This window comes from Leptodactylus fuscus, chromosome 9 (assembly GCF_031893055.1).
Source record: "Leptodactylus fuscus isolate aLepFus1 chromosome 9, aLepFus1.hap2, whole genome shotgun sequence".
NCBI classification, from domain to species: domain Eukaryota; kingdom Metazoa; phylum Chordata; class Amphibia; order Anura; family Leptodactylidae; genus Leptodactylus; species Leptodactylus fuscus.
Genome location: NC_134273.1, coordinates 2,379,426 through 2,396,064, shown reverse-complemented (window position 1 = coordinate 2,396,064; position 16,639 = coordinate 2,379,426). Strand labels below are relative to the sequence as shown.

General features: G+C 47.5%; 1 protein-coding gene across 1 annotated transcript; it reads left to right on the top strand.

Moving 5' to 3' along the window:
- Window positions 1-10,774: 10,774 nt before the first annotated feature.
- Window positions 10,775-16,379, top strand: LOC142218447 (selenoprotein Pb-like). The gene is made up of 4 exons (XM_075287191.1): window positions 10,775-10,980; window positions 13,152-13,364; window positions 13,543-13,684; window positions 16,125-16,379. The coding sequence occupies exons 1-4, from the start codon at window positions 10,775-10,777 to the stop codon at window positions 16,377-16,379; spliced, it is 816 nt and encodes a 271-aa protein (XP_075143292.1).
- The last annotated feature ends 260 nt before the right edge of the window (window positions 16,380-16,639 follow it).

The following is a 16,639-nucleotide window of genomic DNA, read 5'->3' as shown; positions in this document are numbered from 1 at the left end:
CTTCACCCAGCAGAGTCTTAAGGCTGGACTGTACCATGTCAGTAACAGGAAGAGGAGGGGGCAGAATGAGTCATGTGTTTGCCAGGATCTTCGGAGTTGTCAGCTTGGTGTAGTCAGTGATTTAGTCTTTGTTCCCCGGGGCTGATGGTCACTCAGTGCAGATATCTCATGTGTTTCTTCCCCACCTCCCCCTCTGACTCTGAGAATGGACTCTTCCATAAAAGTTTCTGGATACAGCCCCCTACTCTGTATATACAGCGCCATGTGACAGTATACAGCCCCCTACTCTCTATACTGTATATAATGTATACAGCCCCCTACTCTGTATATACAGCACCATGTGACAGTATACAGCCCCCTACTCTCTATACTGTATATAATGTATACAGCCCCCTACTCTGTATATACAGCACCATGTGACAGTATACAGCCCCCTACTCTATATATACAGCGCCATGTGACAGTATACAGCCCCCTACTCTGTATATACAGCACCATGTGACAGTATACAGCCCCCTACTCTATATATACAGCGCCATGTGACCGTATACAGCCCCCTACTCTCTATATATACAGCGCCATGTGACAGTATACAGCCCCCTACTCTATATATACAGCGCCATGTGACAGTATACAGCCCCCTACTCTGTATATACAGCACCATGTGACAGTATACAGCCCCCTACTCTATATATACAGCACCATGTGACAGTATACAGCCCCCTACTCTCTATATATAATGTATACAGCCCCCTACTCTCTATATATAATGTATACAGCCCCCTACTCTATATATAATGGATACAGCCCCCTACTCTGTAATATACAGCACCATGTGACAGTATACAGCCCCCTACTCTATATATACACTCACCGGCCACTTTATTAGGTAGACCATGCTAGTAACGGGTTGGACCCCCTTTTGCCTTCAGAACTGCCTCCATTCTTCGTGGCATAGATACAACAAGGTGCTGGAAGCATTCCTCAGAGATTTTGGTCCATATTGACATGATGGCATCACACAGTTGCAGTCGCAGATTTGTCGGCTGCACATCCATGATGCGAATCTCCCGTTCCACCACATCCCAAAGATGCTCCTCTATTGGATTGAGATCTGGTGACTGTGGAGGCCATTGGAGTACAGTGAACTCATTGTCATGTTCAAGAAACCAGTCTGAGATGATTCCAGCTTTATGACATGGCATTGCATTATCCTGCTGAAAGTAGCCATCAGATGTTGGGTACATTGTGCTCATAAAGGGATGGACATGGTCAGCAACAATACTCAGGTAGGCTTTGGCGTTGCAGCGATGCTCAATTGGTACCAAGGGGCCCAAAGAGTGCCAAGAAAATATTCCCCACACCATGACACCACCACCACCAGCCTGAACCGTTACCGATACAAGGCAGGATGGATCCATGCTTTCATGTTGTTGACGCCAAATTCTGACCCTACCATCCGAATGTCGCAGCAGAAATCGAGACTCATCAGACCAGGCAACGTTTTTCCAATCTTCAAGTGTCCAATTTCGATGAGCTTGTGCAAATTGTAGCCTCAGTTTCCTGTTCTTAGCTGAAAGGAGTGGCACCCGGTGTGGTCTTCTGCTGCTGTAGCCCATCTGTAGCCTCAAAGTTGGACGTACTGTGCGGCGTTCAGAGATGCTCTTCTGGCTACCTTGGGTGTAACGGGTGGCTATTTGAGTCACTGTTGCCTTTCTATCAGCTGGAACCAGTCTGGCCATTCTCCTCTGACCTCTGGCATCAACAACGCATTTCCACCCCCACAGAACTGCCGCTCACTGGATGTTTTTTCTTTTTCGGACCATTCTCTGTAAACCCTAGAGATGGTTGTGCGTGAAAATCCCAGTAGATCAGCAGTTTCTGAAATACTCAGACCAGCCCTTCTGGCACCAACAACCATGCCACGTTCAAAGGCACTCAAATCACCTTTCTTCCCCCCCATACTGATGCTCGGTTTGAACTGCAGGAGATTGTCTTGACCATGTCTACATGCCGAAATGCACTGAGTTGCCGCCATGTGATTGGCTGATTAGAAATTAAGTGTTAACGAGCAGTTGGACAAGTGTACCTAATAAAGTTCACACTTGGGAAAAAAAGGGGGGAATGTGGATACACAGCCTCCCAGCAGTGATAATTGTGGAACTACATGCATAAATGAAACCACACTTGTATGGAAAAAAGTTCTTTTTCAAAATTGTGTTCCTTACTGTGATATATCCAGTCTCTGTCCCGTCTGAAAATGTCCCGATGCTGACAAGCCTATCGCACGGACTCTCCGCTCCTCCGGTTAGAAGCCTTCACAAGCAATGAACGTAATAAAAAATTGAAGGTCCAGCGTGTCTTGAAAATGTATCTTTCACTTTATTAAATGGCACATGGCCACATTAAAAGGCATCCCACAGACATAGATGGTATAGAACAAAAAATTAAAAACTAGCACTAGGTCTGACTGACGCGTTTCGAAAGCATAGCTTTCTTAGTCATAGACTATGACTAAGAAAGCTATGCTTTCGAAACGCGTCAGTCAGACCTAGTGCTAGTTTTTAATTTTTTGTTCTATACCATCTATGTCTGTGGGATGCCTTTTAATGTGGCCATGTGCCATTTAATAAAGTGAAAGATACATTTTCAAGACACGCTGGACCTTCAATTTTTTATTACGTTCATTACCTAATAAAGTGGCCGGTGAGTGTACAGCGCCATGTGACCGTATACAGCCCCCTACTCTATATATACAGCGCCATGTGACAGTATACAGCCCCCTACTCTGTATATACAGCACCATGTGACAGTATACAGCCCCCTACTCTATATATACAGCGCCATGTGACAGTATACAGCCCCCTACTCTATATATAATGTATACAGCCCCCTACTCTATATATAATGGATACAGCCCCCTACTCTGTATATACAGCGCCATGTGACAGTATACAGCCCCCTACTCTGTATATACAGCGCCATGTGACAGTATACAGCCCCCTACTCTGTATATACAGCACCATGTGACAGTATACAGCCCCCTACTCTATATATACAGCGCCATGTGACCGTATACAGCCCCCTACTCTCTATATATACAGCGCCATGTGACAGTATACAGCCCCCTACTCTATATATACAGCGCCATGTGACAGTATACAGCCCCCTACTCTGTATATACAGCACCATGTGACAGTATACAGCCCCCTACTCTATATATACAGCGCCATGTGACCGTATACAGCCCCCTACTCTCTATATATAATGGATACAGCCCCCTACTCTCTCTATATATAATGTATACAGCCCCCTACTCTTTATATACAGTGCCATGTGACCGTATACAGCCCCCTACTCTGTATATACAGCACCATGTGACAGTATACAGCCCCCTACTCTATATATACAGCGCCATGTGACCGTATACAGCCCCCTACTCTCTATATATAATGTATACAGCCCCCTACTCTTTATATACAGTGCCATGTGACCGTATACAGCCCCCTACTCTGTATATACAGCACCATGTGACAGTATACAGCCCCCTACTCTATATATACAGCGCCATGTGACAGTATACAGCCCCCTACTCTATATATAATGTATACAGCCCCCTACTCTATATATAATGGATACAGCCCCCTACTCTGTATATACAGCGCCATGTGACAGTATACAGCCCCCTACTCTGTATATACAGCACTATGTGACAGTATACAGCCCCCTACTCTATATATACAGCGCCATGTGACCGTATACAGCCCCCTACTCTCTATATATACAGCGCCATGTGACAGTATACAGCCCCCTACTCTATATATACAGCGCCATGTGACAGTATACAGCCCCCTACTCTGTATATACAGCACCATGTGACAGTATACAGCCCCCTACTCTATATATACAGCGCCATGTGACCGTATACAGCCCCCTACTCTCTATATATAATGTATACAGCCCCCTACTCTATATATAATGGATACAGCCCCCTACTCTCTCTATATATAATGTATACAGCCCCTACTCTTTATATACAGTGCCATGTGACCGTATACAGCCCCCTTCTCTATATATACAGCGCCATGTGACAGTATACAGCCCCCTACTCTATATATACAGCGCCATGTGACCATATACAGCCCCCTACTCTCTCTATATATAATGTATACAGCCCCCTACTCTTTATATACAGTGCCATGTGACCGTATACAGCCCCCAACTCTATATATATAATGTATACAGCCCCCTACTCTTTATATATAATGGATACAGCCCCCTACTCTATATATACAGTGCCATGTGACAGTATACAGCCCCCTACTCTATATATACAGTGCCATGTGACAGTATACAGCCCCCTACTCTATATATACAGCGCCATGTGACAGTATACAGCCCCCTACTCTATATATACAGCGCCATGTGACAGTATACAGCCCCTACTCTCTATATATAATGTATACAGCCCCCTACTCTATATATACAGCACCATGTGACAGTATACAGCCCCCTACTCTCTATATATAATGTATACAGTCCCCTACTCTCTATATATAATGTATACAGCCCCCTACTCTATATATACAGCGCCATGTGACAGTATACAGCCCCCTACTCTCTATATATAATGTATACAGCCCCCTACTTTCTATATATAATGTATACACCCCCTACTATATATATATACAGCGCCGTGTGACCGTATACAGCCCCTACTCTCTATATATAATGTATACAGCCCCCTACTCTATATATACAGCGCCATGTGACAGTATACAGCCCCCTACTCTCTATACTGTATATAATGTATACAGCCCCCTACTCTCTCTCTCTCTCTCTCTCTCTCTCTCTATATATATATATATATATATATATAATGTATACAGCCCCCTACTCTATATATAATGTATACAGCCCCCTACTCTATATATACAGCGCCATGTGACAGTATACAGCCCCCTACTCTCTATACTGTATATAATGTATACAGCCCCCTACTCTCTCTCTCTCTCTCTCTCTCTCTCTCTCTCTCTCTCTATATATATATATATATATATATATAATGTATACAGCCCCCTACTCTATATATAATGTATACAGCCCCCTACTCTATATATAATGTATACAGCCCCCTACTCTATATATATATAAATATATATATATATATATATATATATAATGTATACAGCCCCCTACTCTATATATATATATATAATGTATACAGCCCCCTACTCTATATATATATAATGTATACAGCCCCCTACTCTCTCTCTATATATATATATAATGTATACAGCCCCCTACTCTATATATATATATAAATATATATATATATAATGTATACAGCCCCCTACTCTCTCTCTCTCTATATATATAATGTATACAGCCCCCTACTCTATATATATATATATAAATATATATATATATATATAATGTATACAGCCCCCTACTCTATATATATATATAATGTATACAGCCCCCTACTCTATATATATATAATGTATACAGCCCCCTACTCTCTCTCTATATATATATAATGTATACAGCCCCCTACTCTCTATATATACAGAAGAGGAAGTCTCTCAGCTACTTTCTTCATCTCGCCCTACAACCTGCAGTAGTGACCCCTTCCCCTCGCACCTTCTCCAATCTCTGTCACCTGCTGTCACAACTTACCTTACTAAAATATTTACCCTCTCTCTCTCTTCTGGAATCTTCCCATCCTCCTTCATGCTGATATAACTCCGCTATTGATAAAACCCTCCCTGGACCCGTCCTGTGCTGCTAACTATCGACCTGTCTCTAACCTCCCCTTCATCTCTAAACTCTTGGAACGCCTGGTTTATTCTCGTCTAATCCGCTATCTCTCTTCTTGACCCCTTACAATCTGGTTTCCGCGCTCTGCACTCTACTGAAACGGCTCTCACAAAAGTCTCTAATGATCTCCTAATGGCTAAATCCAATGGTGACTTCTCTCTTCTTATTCTTCTGGACCTCTCTGCAGCTTGTGACACTGTTGACCATCATCTCCTCCTCACTATGCTCCGCTCAGTCGGCCTCATGGACACTGCGCTCTCCTGGTTCTCCTCTTATCTCTCAGGCCGCACTTTCCGTCTATCATTTGCGGGCTGTTTCCTCCCCTCTTTCCCTTGCTGTTGGGGTTCCTCAGGGCTCGGTCCTCGGCCCCCTGCTCTTTTCTCTCTACACAGCCCCCATTGGACAAACCATTGCCAGATTTGGCTTCAGGTCCCATCTTTATGCTGATGACACCCAATTATACACATCTTCCCGTGACATCACCCCTGCACTCATACAGAACACCAGTGACTGTCTCTCTGCTGTCTCTAATATCATGTCCTCGCTCTATCTGAAACTAAATCTCTCTAAGACTGAACTACTACTGTTTCCACCATCTAATAGATCTGTCCCTGATATATCCATTGCAGTCTCAGGCCTTACTATAACTCCTAGGCAGTAGGCCCGCTGCCTCGGGTCATGTGTGACGCAGACCTTTCCTTCACCCCTCATATTGAATCACTCGCACGTTCATGTCACCTCCACCTCAAAACCATCTCCAGAATACACCCTTTCCTTACCAGAGATACACTAAAGACACTTATTGTCTCTCTGATTCATTCTCGCCTTGACTACTGTAACTCCTTACTAATCCGTCTTCCCCTCACTAAACTCTCCCCTCTACAATCTATTCTGAATGCAGCGGCTCATCTATCAGTCTAGACGCTACAGCGAGGCCTCCGGTCTGTGCCGGTCACTACAGCGAGGCCTCCGGTCTGTGCCGGTCACTACAGCGAGGCCTCCGGTCTGTGCCGGTCACTACAGCGAGGCCTCCGGTCTGTGCCGGTCACTACAGCGAGGCCTCCGGTCTGTGCCGGTCACTACAGCGAGGCCTCCGGTCTGTGCCGGTCACTACATTGGCTGCCTATTCATTATAGAATAAAATATAAAGTTCTCCCCCTCCCCCACAAGGCTCTCCATAATGCTGCACCTCCATACATTGCCTCCCTCATCTCTGTCTACCGCCCAACCCGTGTTCTCCGCTCACTCAATGACCTAACACTTCCATCCTCTATTATCAGAACCTCCCACGCTCGTATACAAGACTTCTCCCGAGCTGCACCACTTCTCTGGAATGCTCTACCCCGAACAATCAGAGGAACTCCCAATTTCTACAGTTTCAAACGCAAACTAAAGACGCATCTTTTCAGACCGGCCGATCACAATGTCTAACGTAAACCCTTCCCCCTCCTCTGTCCCCGCCCCCACATTCCCCCACATGATATGATGTCATCTCAGGATAACTTTATAGGTCCGAGCTCCATCCACATGTTACAGGACACGACTGGTGACGGCCCATAAAGTCTTATGTTTGTGTAATGACAGTCACCTCTATTACAGAATTGTCTGACCCCTGTATAAGCAATGCCGCCCCTGCTACCTCTTGTGTCACCCCCTCTACCTCATAGATTGTAAGCTCTTGTGAGCAAGGCCCTCAGTCCCATTGTGTGAAATGACGTTCTTTCTTATGTTTCTGTCTGTATTTGAACCCTACAAATTGTACAGCGCTGCGGAATATGTTGGCGCTATAGAAATAACATTTATTATACTGTTATTATTATTATAGTGTACCGTATATAGTAGTATATGATATTATTGTATAGTGTACTGTATACAGTAGTATATGATATTATTGTGTACCGTATACAGTAGTATATTATATTATTGTAGCACAGTTCCAGCTTCTATATTCCCAGTTATTGATCGCACCGTCGGGATTAGCCGGAGGATTTATTATTACGCTACAATTACAACTTTCCTTTAAAAAAACAAAAACAAACACAATTCCAGCAAAAATTCTCTAAAGTCTATGAAGTGCAGCCAATACCTTGTACCTCTGTCCTGAGCCCTGGTGCAGCCCAGTGTCCTTCATTATGTGGTGGGGGTGGGGGGTCCTGACCCTGCCTGCAGGGATAAAGTGCAAGAGCCCTGGACAGATTGTGCCACACACTGCAACGGAAATCAGCTGGAGGGAGCAGCAGAGCAGACTGTGGTGAGTACTGGGGAGCAGACTGTGGTGTGTACTGGGGAGCAGACTGTGGTGAGTACTGGGGAACAGACTGTGGTGTGTACTGGGGAGCAGACTGTGGTGTGTACTGGGGAGCAGACTGTGGTGAGTACTGGGGAGCAGACTGTGGTGTGTACTGGGGAGCAGACTGTGGTGAGTACTGGGGAGCAGACTGTGGTGAGTACTGGGGAGCAGACTGTGGTGTGTACTGGGGAGCAGACTGTGGTGTGTACTGGGGAGCAGACTGTGGTGTGTACTGGGGAGCAGACTGTGGTGTGTACTGGGGAGCAGACTGTGGTGTGTACTGGGGAGCAGACTGTGGTGTGTACTGGGGAGCAGACTGTGGTGAGTACTGGGGAACAGACTGTGGTGTGTACTGGGGAGCAGACTGTGGTGAGTACTGGGGAACAGACTGTGGTGAGTACTGGGGAGCAGACTGTGGTGTGTACTGGGGAGCAGACTGTGGTGAGTACTGGGGAGCAGACTGTGGTGAGTACTGGGGAGCAGACTGTGGTGAGTACTGGGGAGCAGACTGTGGTGAGTACTGGGGAGCAGACTGTGGTGTGTACTGGGGAGCAGACTGTGGTGTGTACTGGGGAGCAGACTGTGGTGAGTGCTGGGGAGCAGACTGTGGTGAGTACTGGGGAGCAGACTGTGGTGTGTACTGGGGAGCAGACTGTGGTGAGTACTGGGGAGCAGACTGTGGTGTGTACTGGGGAGCAGACTGTGGTGAGTACTGGGGAGCAGACTGTGGTGAGTACTGGGGAGCAGACTGTGGTGAGTACTGGGGAGCAGACTGTGGTGTGTACTGGGGAGCAGACTGTGGTGAGTGCTGGGGAGCAGACTGTGGTGTGTACTGGGGAGCAGACTGTGGTGAGTACTGGGGAGCAGACTGTGGTGAGTACTGGGGAGCAGACTGTGGTGTGTACTGGGGAGCAGACTGTGGTGAGTACTGGGGAGCAGACTGTGGTGTGTACTGGGGAGCAGACTGTGGTGTGTACTGGGGAGCAGACTGTGGTGAGTACTGGGGAGCAGACTGTGGTGAGTACTGGGGAGCAGACTGTGGTGAGTACTGGGGAGCAGACTGTGGTGAGTACTGGGGAGCAGACTGTGGTGAGTACTGGGGAGCAGACTGTGGTGTGTACTGGGGAGCAGACTGTGGTGAGTACTGGGGAGCAGACTGTGGTGAGTACTGGGGAGCAGACTGTGGTGTGTACTGGGGAGCAGACTGTGGTGTGTACTGGGGAGCAGACTGTGGTGAGTACTGGGGAGCAGACTGTGGTGTGTACTGGGGAGCAGACTGTGGTGAGTACTGGGGAGCAGACTGTGGTGAGTACTGGGGAGCAGACTGTGGTGTGTACTGGGGAGCAGACTGTGGTGAGTACTGGGGAGCAGACTGTGGTGAGTACTGGGGAGCAGACTGTGGTGAGTACTGGGGAGCAGACTGTGGTGTGTACTGGGGAGCAGACTGTGGTGAGTACTGGGGAGCAGACTGTGGTGAGTACTGGGGAGCAGACTGTGGTGTGTACTGGGGAGCAGACTGTGGTGTGTACTGGGGAGCAGACTGTGGTGTGTACTGGGGAGCAGACTGTGGTGTGTACTGGGGAGCAGACTGTGGTGTGTACTGGGGAGCAGACTGTGGTGAGTACTGGGGAGCAGACTGTGGTGTGTACTGGGGAGCAGACTGTGGTGTGTACTGGGGAGCAGACTGTGGTGAGTACTGGGGAGCAGACTGTGGTGTGTACTGGGGAGCAGACTGTGGTGTGTACTGGGGAGCAGACTGTGGTGAGTACTGGGGAGCAGACTGTGGTGTGTACTGGGGAGCAGACTGTGGTGTGTACTGGGGAGCAGACTGTGGTGTGTACTGGGGAGCAGACTGTGGTGAGTACTGGGGAGCAGACTGTGGTGAGTACTGGGGAGCAGACTGTGGTGAGTACTGGGGGATGGTGCCAGGGATATATCCTGTATACTGGTGTTTATACAACTTATTATTCTGACACTTTTTTTCTTTATCTTTGCTACATAAATTAATAAAATACATTTTCTGAAACCTAAATATATCACCCCGAGACTGCAGGGTCATAAATGTATCACCCCGAGACTGCAGGGTCATAAATGTATCACCCCGAGACTGCAGGGCCATAAATGTATCACCCCCGAGACTGCAGGGTCATAAATGTATCACCCTGAGACTGCAGGGTCATAAATGTATCACCCCGAGACTGCAGGGCCATAAATGTATCACCCCGAGACTGCAGGGCCATAAATGTATCACCCCGAGACTGCAGGGTCATAAATGTATCACCCCGAGACTGCAGGGTGATACCGGTAGCGACTCATTTTTGGCACTCTTTACCCCTCTCGCAGATGACTGGACGGCCATAATTATTGAGGACTTCAGATCTGTAGACTCAGGAATGTCCCTGAATGACCCCCATGTGTGAATGAGCCCCTTCCCTGAGATGACACGCGTCTAATAGCTGAGGATTTTGGGGTCCCCTCAATACTGTGCACCTGGGTAACAACTGGAAAGTGCTGGATATTTTGTGTCCGCACAGACAGATCAGACCAATAGTCGGACACAGCTCATAGAATTTGCAGATGTTTAGTACACTGGTCTCGGCGGCAGTGGCGGCTGTTTTTGAGGTTACTGTTTATTCTTGCAGGTTTCTTGAGGGACCGGTCTCTATGATGAGGGGTCCCTGTCTCTTTATCACCTCCCTCTTGGGGCTCCTGGTTGTGGCCTCATCTGCACGCAATGAAACGTCATTTTGTAAGCGGCCGCCTTCCTGGAGAATCGGGGACGAGGAGCCCATGGGGGGCGCTATGGGTCAGGTGGCTGTGGTGGCGCTCCTACAGGCCAGCTGCAGCTTCTGCCTTGTCCAGGCGGCCAAGTAAGTCAGAAAACTGGGAGTAGAGTGCAAATATTAACCAGACAAAGGTCGTATTTACCAGCAGTGGGGGCTGCGGACTTGGCAATGTGGACAGAGGTAACCCTGATGTTATGTCTACACCCTGCACACACCGCACCGGACCTTCACGCCACGGGGTCAGCGATTTACCCCCTGAGCCCCAGCACACCTTATGTCAGGATCATTTTCTATGTATTAGAGAATGGAAGGTAAATCAGGAGCGCCCGGGGTCAGGGATGATGGGAGTGATACATTGTATACAGGACAGGGGGATGTATAGTGAGCTCTTGGGGTCAGGGGTGATGGGAGTGATGCACTGTATACAGGACAGGGGGATGTATGGTGAGCTCTTGGGGTCAGGGGTGATGGGAGTGATACATTGTATACAGGACAGGGGGATGTATGGTGAGCTCTTGGGGTCAGGGGTGATGGGAGTGATGCACTGTATACAGGACAGGGGGATGTATGGTGAGCTCTTGGGGTCAGGGGTGATGGGAGTGATACATTGTATACAGGACAGGGGGATGTATGGTGAGCTCTTGGGGTCAGGGGTGATGGAGTGATACATTGTATACAGGACAGGGGGATGTATGGTGAGCTCTTGGGGTCAGGGGTGATGGGAGTGATGCATTGTATACAGGACAGGGGGATGTATGGTGAGCTCTTGGGGTCAGGGGTGATGGGAGTGATACATTGTATACAGGACAGGGGGATGTATGGTGAGCTCTTGGGGTCAGGGGTGATGGGAGTGATACATTGTATACAGGACAGGGGGATGTATGGTGAGCTCTTGGGGTCAGGGGTGATGGGAGTGATACACTGTATACAGGACAGGGGGATGTATGGTGAGCTCTTGGGGTCAGGGGTGGTGGGAGTGATACATTGTATACAGGACAGGGGGATGTATGGTGAGCTCTTGGGGTCAGGGGTGATGGGAGTGATACATTGTATACAGGACAGGGGGATGTATGGTGAGCTCTTGGGGTCAGGGGTGATGGGAGTGATACATTGTATACAGGACAGGGGGATGTATGGTGAGCTCTTGGGGTCAGGGGTGATGGGAGTGATACATTGTATACAGGACAGGGGGATGTATGGTGAGCTCTTGGGGTCAGGGGTGATGGGAGTGATACATTGTATACAGGACAGGGGGATTGTATAGTGAGACTTTAATACGGCTAATGCCTTTGATGGGATAAACGTAGCCCTATAACAGGTAGCAGGACCGTGGCGCAGTACTGCAGTGTGACCTCTAGGGGGCAGACACATCTTACATTCACATCTTTAGTAGAAGGAGAATGTTTCTTCTCGTACTGTGTTAGCCGGTGGGTAGGAAATATAAAAAAAAACAAAAATCTTGCGAGTCTTCAGTAGTTGATCCCTATTAATGGCTGACTAATAATGATGACAGATTACAACGTTTCGGATCTCTCGGCTCCTTTCTCAAGTAAATTTAAAACCATAAAACCCTGCATATTTATGTACAGAGGACACATAGGGAGAGAATTCCTGGAGGAAGGGGGGGGGGGGGGTTATTAGTAATTGGTAGAAACAATGTAACACTTCAGGTTCTTATCAGATCTCGGGGTCACAGGTCAGTGATTTCTGTAAGATGCCATAAACCCATGTGACAGATTTAACCCCTTCCCTCTCCAGTGTGTGAGGCAGGGTTATACATTTATACTCATATATCAGCTGGCGGCTGTAGTTTCATCAGTTGTCATTCTTCCTCCTGGGGTTCTACAGCATGTGAACAGGGTTCTAGAAATCCCATTCACTGGCCTCAGATTGTCTTTGGATCTGAGGTGGATTTGGGCATGATGTGTGACTTTCACAGCACCCCTATCCGGAGGTGGGGATGTGCGTCCTGTCTGCCCCCTATCCCTGCACATGTTCTCACCACACATTAATGCACTGTACATGGTTTGGGGCCCCTTTCCATGGGGGCCCTATAGCAACTGCGTGTTCTTCCTATAGTATGTAGATAACAAGCAGGGCTCGGACTGGAAGGGTTTTCATTCACTGACAACAAACAGAGATCTGAAACTTAAGGCCGATTAGAAAGCTGCAGCAATAGGTTGCTTAGAGCATGCAGTACACATTATCACCAAGGAGTGGCGCTGTACTAACTATGCGGCCTTCTTCTCTATCAGCATGGGTCCGCTACGTGATAAGCTGTCCGCTCGAGGGCTCACAAACATCAGTTACATCATTGTCAATGATCAGAGCCTTGTATCAAAGCTGATGTACCCCGAGCTGAAGAGAAGGGCCCCGGCCGGGATCCCCGTGTACGACCAGCTGCCCAACCAGGAGGACGTCTGGGAAATCCTGGATGGAAATAAGGACGACTTCCTGATCTATGACAGGTGAGTGACCGCGGGCACAGGACTATACAGGGACTGCATTAACCCCAGGCCCCCCTGAAGCAGCCGCAAACCCTGATTAGACATAGAGCAGTCAGATATCAGGGTCTTACCTGGGGATGTCGCTGGCGCTGCCATTGTAATACTCTGTGATGACCAGGACTGTATTTCTTCATGCCAGGTGCGGACGCCTCACCTTCCATATCCGACTACCCTTCAGCTACCTCTTCTATCCCTATGTGGAAGCCGCCATCATCTCCACCTATTTCGAAGATTATTGTCAGAACTGCAGCTTCTATTCAAATATCACTAAGAATAAATTGGTAAAAATTGTCACATTTATGTAGATCCCAAAAGGAATGGAATGAATGAATCTCAGAGGTGAAAAGATACATTGTATCCCCATATAGATAACAGAGTGGTATAGATACATTGTATCCCTACATAGATGATAACAGAGCGGTATAGATACATTGTATCCCCATATAGATGATAACAGAGCGGTATAGATACATTGTATCCCCATATAGATGATAACAGAGCGGTATAGATACATTGTATCCCCATATAGATGATAACAGAGCGGTATAGATACATTGTATCCCCATATAGATAACAGAGCGGTATAGATACATTGTATCCCTACATAGATGATAACAGAGCGGTATAGATACATTGTATCCCCATATAGATGATAACAGAGCGGTATAGATACATTGTATTCCCATATAGATGATAACAGAGCGGTATAGATACATTGTATCCCCATATAGATGACAAAGCGGTATAGATACATTGTATCCCTACATAGATGATAACAGAGCGGTATAGATACATTGTATCCCCATATAGATGATAACAGAGCGGTATAGATACATTGTATCCCCATATAGATGATAACAGAGCGGTATAGATACATTGTATCCCCATATAGATGATAACAGAGCGGTATAGATACATTGTATCCCCATATAGATGATAACAGAGCGGTATAGATACATTGTATCCCTACATAGATGATAACAGAGCGGTATAGATACATTGTATCCCCATATAGATGATAACAGAGCGGTATAGATACATTGTATCCCCATATAGATGATAACAGAGCGGTATAGATACATTGTATCCCCATATAGATGATAACAGAGCGGTATAGATACATTGTATCCCCATATAGATAACAGAGCGGTATAGATACATTGTATCCCTACATAGATGATAACAGAGCGGTATAGATACATTGTATCCCCATATAGATGATAACAGAGCGGTATAGATACATTGTATCCCCATATAGATGATAACAGAGCGGTATAGATACATTGTATCCCCATATAGATGATAACAGAGCGGTATAGATACATTGTATCCCCATATAGATGATAACAGAGCGGTATAGATACATTGTATCCCCATATAGATGATAACAGAGCGGTATAGATACATTGTATCCCCATATAGATGATAACAGAGCGGTATAGATACATTGTATCCCCATATAGATGATAACAGAGCGGTATAGATACATTGTATCCCCATATAGATGATAACAGAGCGGTATAGATACATTGTATCCCCATATAGATGATAACAGAGCGGTATAGATACATTGTATCCCCATATAGATGATAACAGAGCGGTATAGATACATTGTATCCCCATATAGATGATAACAGAGCGGTATAGATACATTGTATCCCCATATAGATGATAACAGAGCGGTATAGATACATTGTATCCCCATATAGATGATAACAGAGCGGTATAGATACATTGGGGCAGATTTAGTAAGACTGCTGTATGGTTTTCCATAATCGTCCCTTCACCAGAATGGAAATCTAAGCCAGGTAGGAAACTGTTATGAGTTATAATAAATCAGCCTCTGCCCTGACCTGCCCCACTCCTCACCCTACTCCTCGCTCCGCTCCTCACCCTACTCCTCGCTCCGCTCCTCACCCTACTCCTCGCTCCGCTCCTCACCCTACTCCTCGCTCCGCTCCTCACCCTACTCCTCGCTCCGCTCCTCACCCTACTCCTCGCTCCGCTCCTCACCCTACTCCTCGCTCCGCTCCTCACCCTACTCCTCGCTCCGCTCCTCACCCTACTCCTCGCTCCGCTCCTCACCCTACTCCTCGCTCCGCTCCTCACCCTACTCCTCGCTCCGCTCCTCACCCTACTCCTCGCTCCGCTCCTCACCCTACTCCTCGCTCCGCTCCTCACCCTACTCCTCGCTCCGCTCCTCACCCTACTCCTCGCTCTGCTCCTCCCCCTCTCCTCACCCTACTCCTCGCTCCGCTCCTCACCCTACTCCTCGCTCTGCTCCTCCCCCTCTCCTCACCCTACTCCTCGCTCCGCTCCTCACCCTACTCCTCACCCTACTCCTCGCTCCGCTCCTCACCCTACTCCTCGCTCTGCTCCTCCCCCTCTCCTCACCTTACTCCTCTCTCCGCTCCTCACCCCACTCCTCGCTCTGCTCCTCACCCTACTCCTCGCTCCGCTCCTCACCCTATGCCTCGCTCCGCTCCTCATCTTACTCCTTGTCCCACTCCTGGCCCCATTTCTCGCCCCGCTCTCCAACCTTGACCCGTCCTACTCCGCTCTCCGCGTTTGTGGCGCACATTTGGCATAAGAAAGGGTCTTGTCCCCAATACCTGCCCTAATGTCATCCTGATACGCCAGAAAACTGCCCCCAGATGAATTGCTCCACTGCACAACCTCACAGGATTTGTTCTGCTGACTGTCTCCTTTATTGTCTATCAGAATGAAACCTTTGTGAATAGCATGACAGACGTCACACCGGAACAGCGGCCTGAAAAAGACGATCAGCAGGAAAATAAACCCGGTGACCGACATCATCACCACCGAGAGGGGCGCGAGGAGGAGGAGGAGGAGGAGAACAATAATAACCAGCAAGCAAAGGCCCAAGAAGCCCCCGACCAATCAGCAACAACCAAGAACGCCATAAACCATTCCAAGAAACGGGAAAACATCAGTAAAACCTCCAAATCTGATTAACCAGGACTACGACCCTCATCATCCAATCAACATGTAACCAAGCATGAATCCTCCAATCATCTGTCAGGGTCACTGACAATTATTTATAATTTGTAGTATCGTCCAATCATCAGCGACTATAATCCTCATTGTCCAATCATCAGGAAGAACTCTGGCCCCCGTCCTCTGCGCTGTATCGCTGCGAGTGTCGGCGCGGCCTTGTGGGATATTTGCAGATTCCAGAAGTGAATTTTTCTATAACGTGGACACGGATGGGATGA

Coding starts and splice junctions, on each gene's coding strand:
- LOC142218447 (XM_075287191.1), top strand. CDS start 10,775: ATGATGAGGGGTCCCTGTCTCTTTATCACCTCCCTCTTGGGGCTCCTG. Junction 10,981..13,151: donor TGCCTTGTCCAGGCGGCCAA/GTAAGTCAGAAA, acceptor CTTCTCTATCAG/CATGGGTCCGCTACGTGATA. Junction 13,685..16,124: donor ATATCACTAAGAATAAATTG/GTAAAAATTGTC, acceptor ATTGTCTATCAG/AATGAAACCTTTGTGAATAG.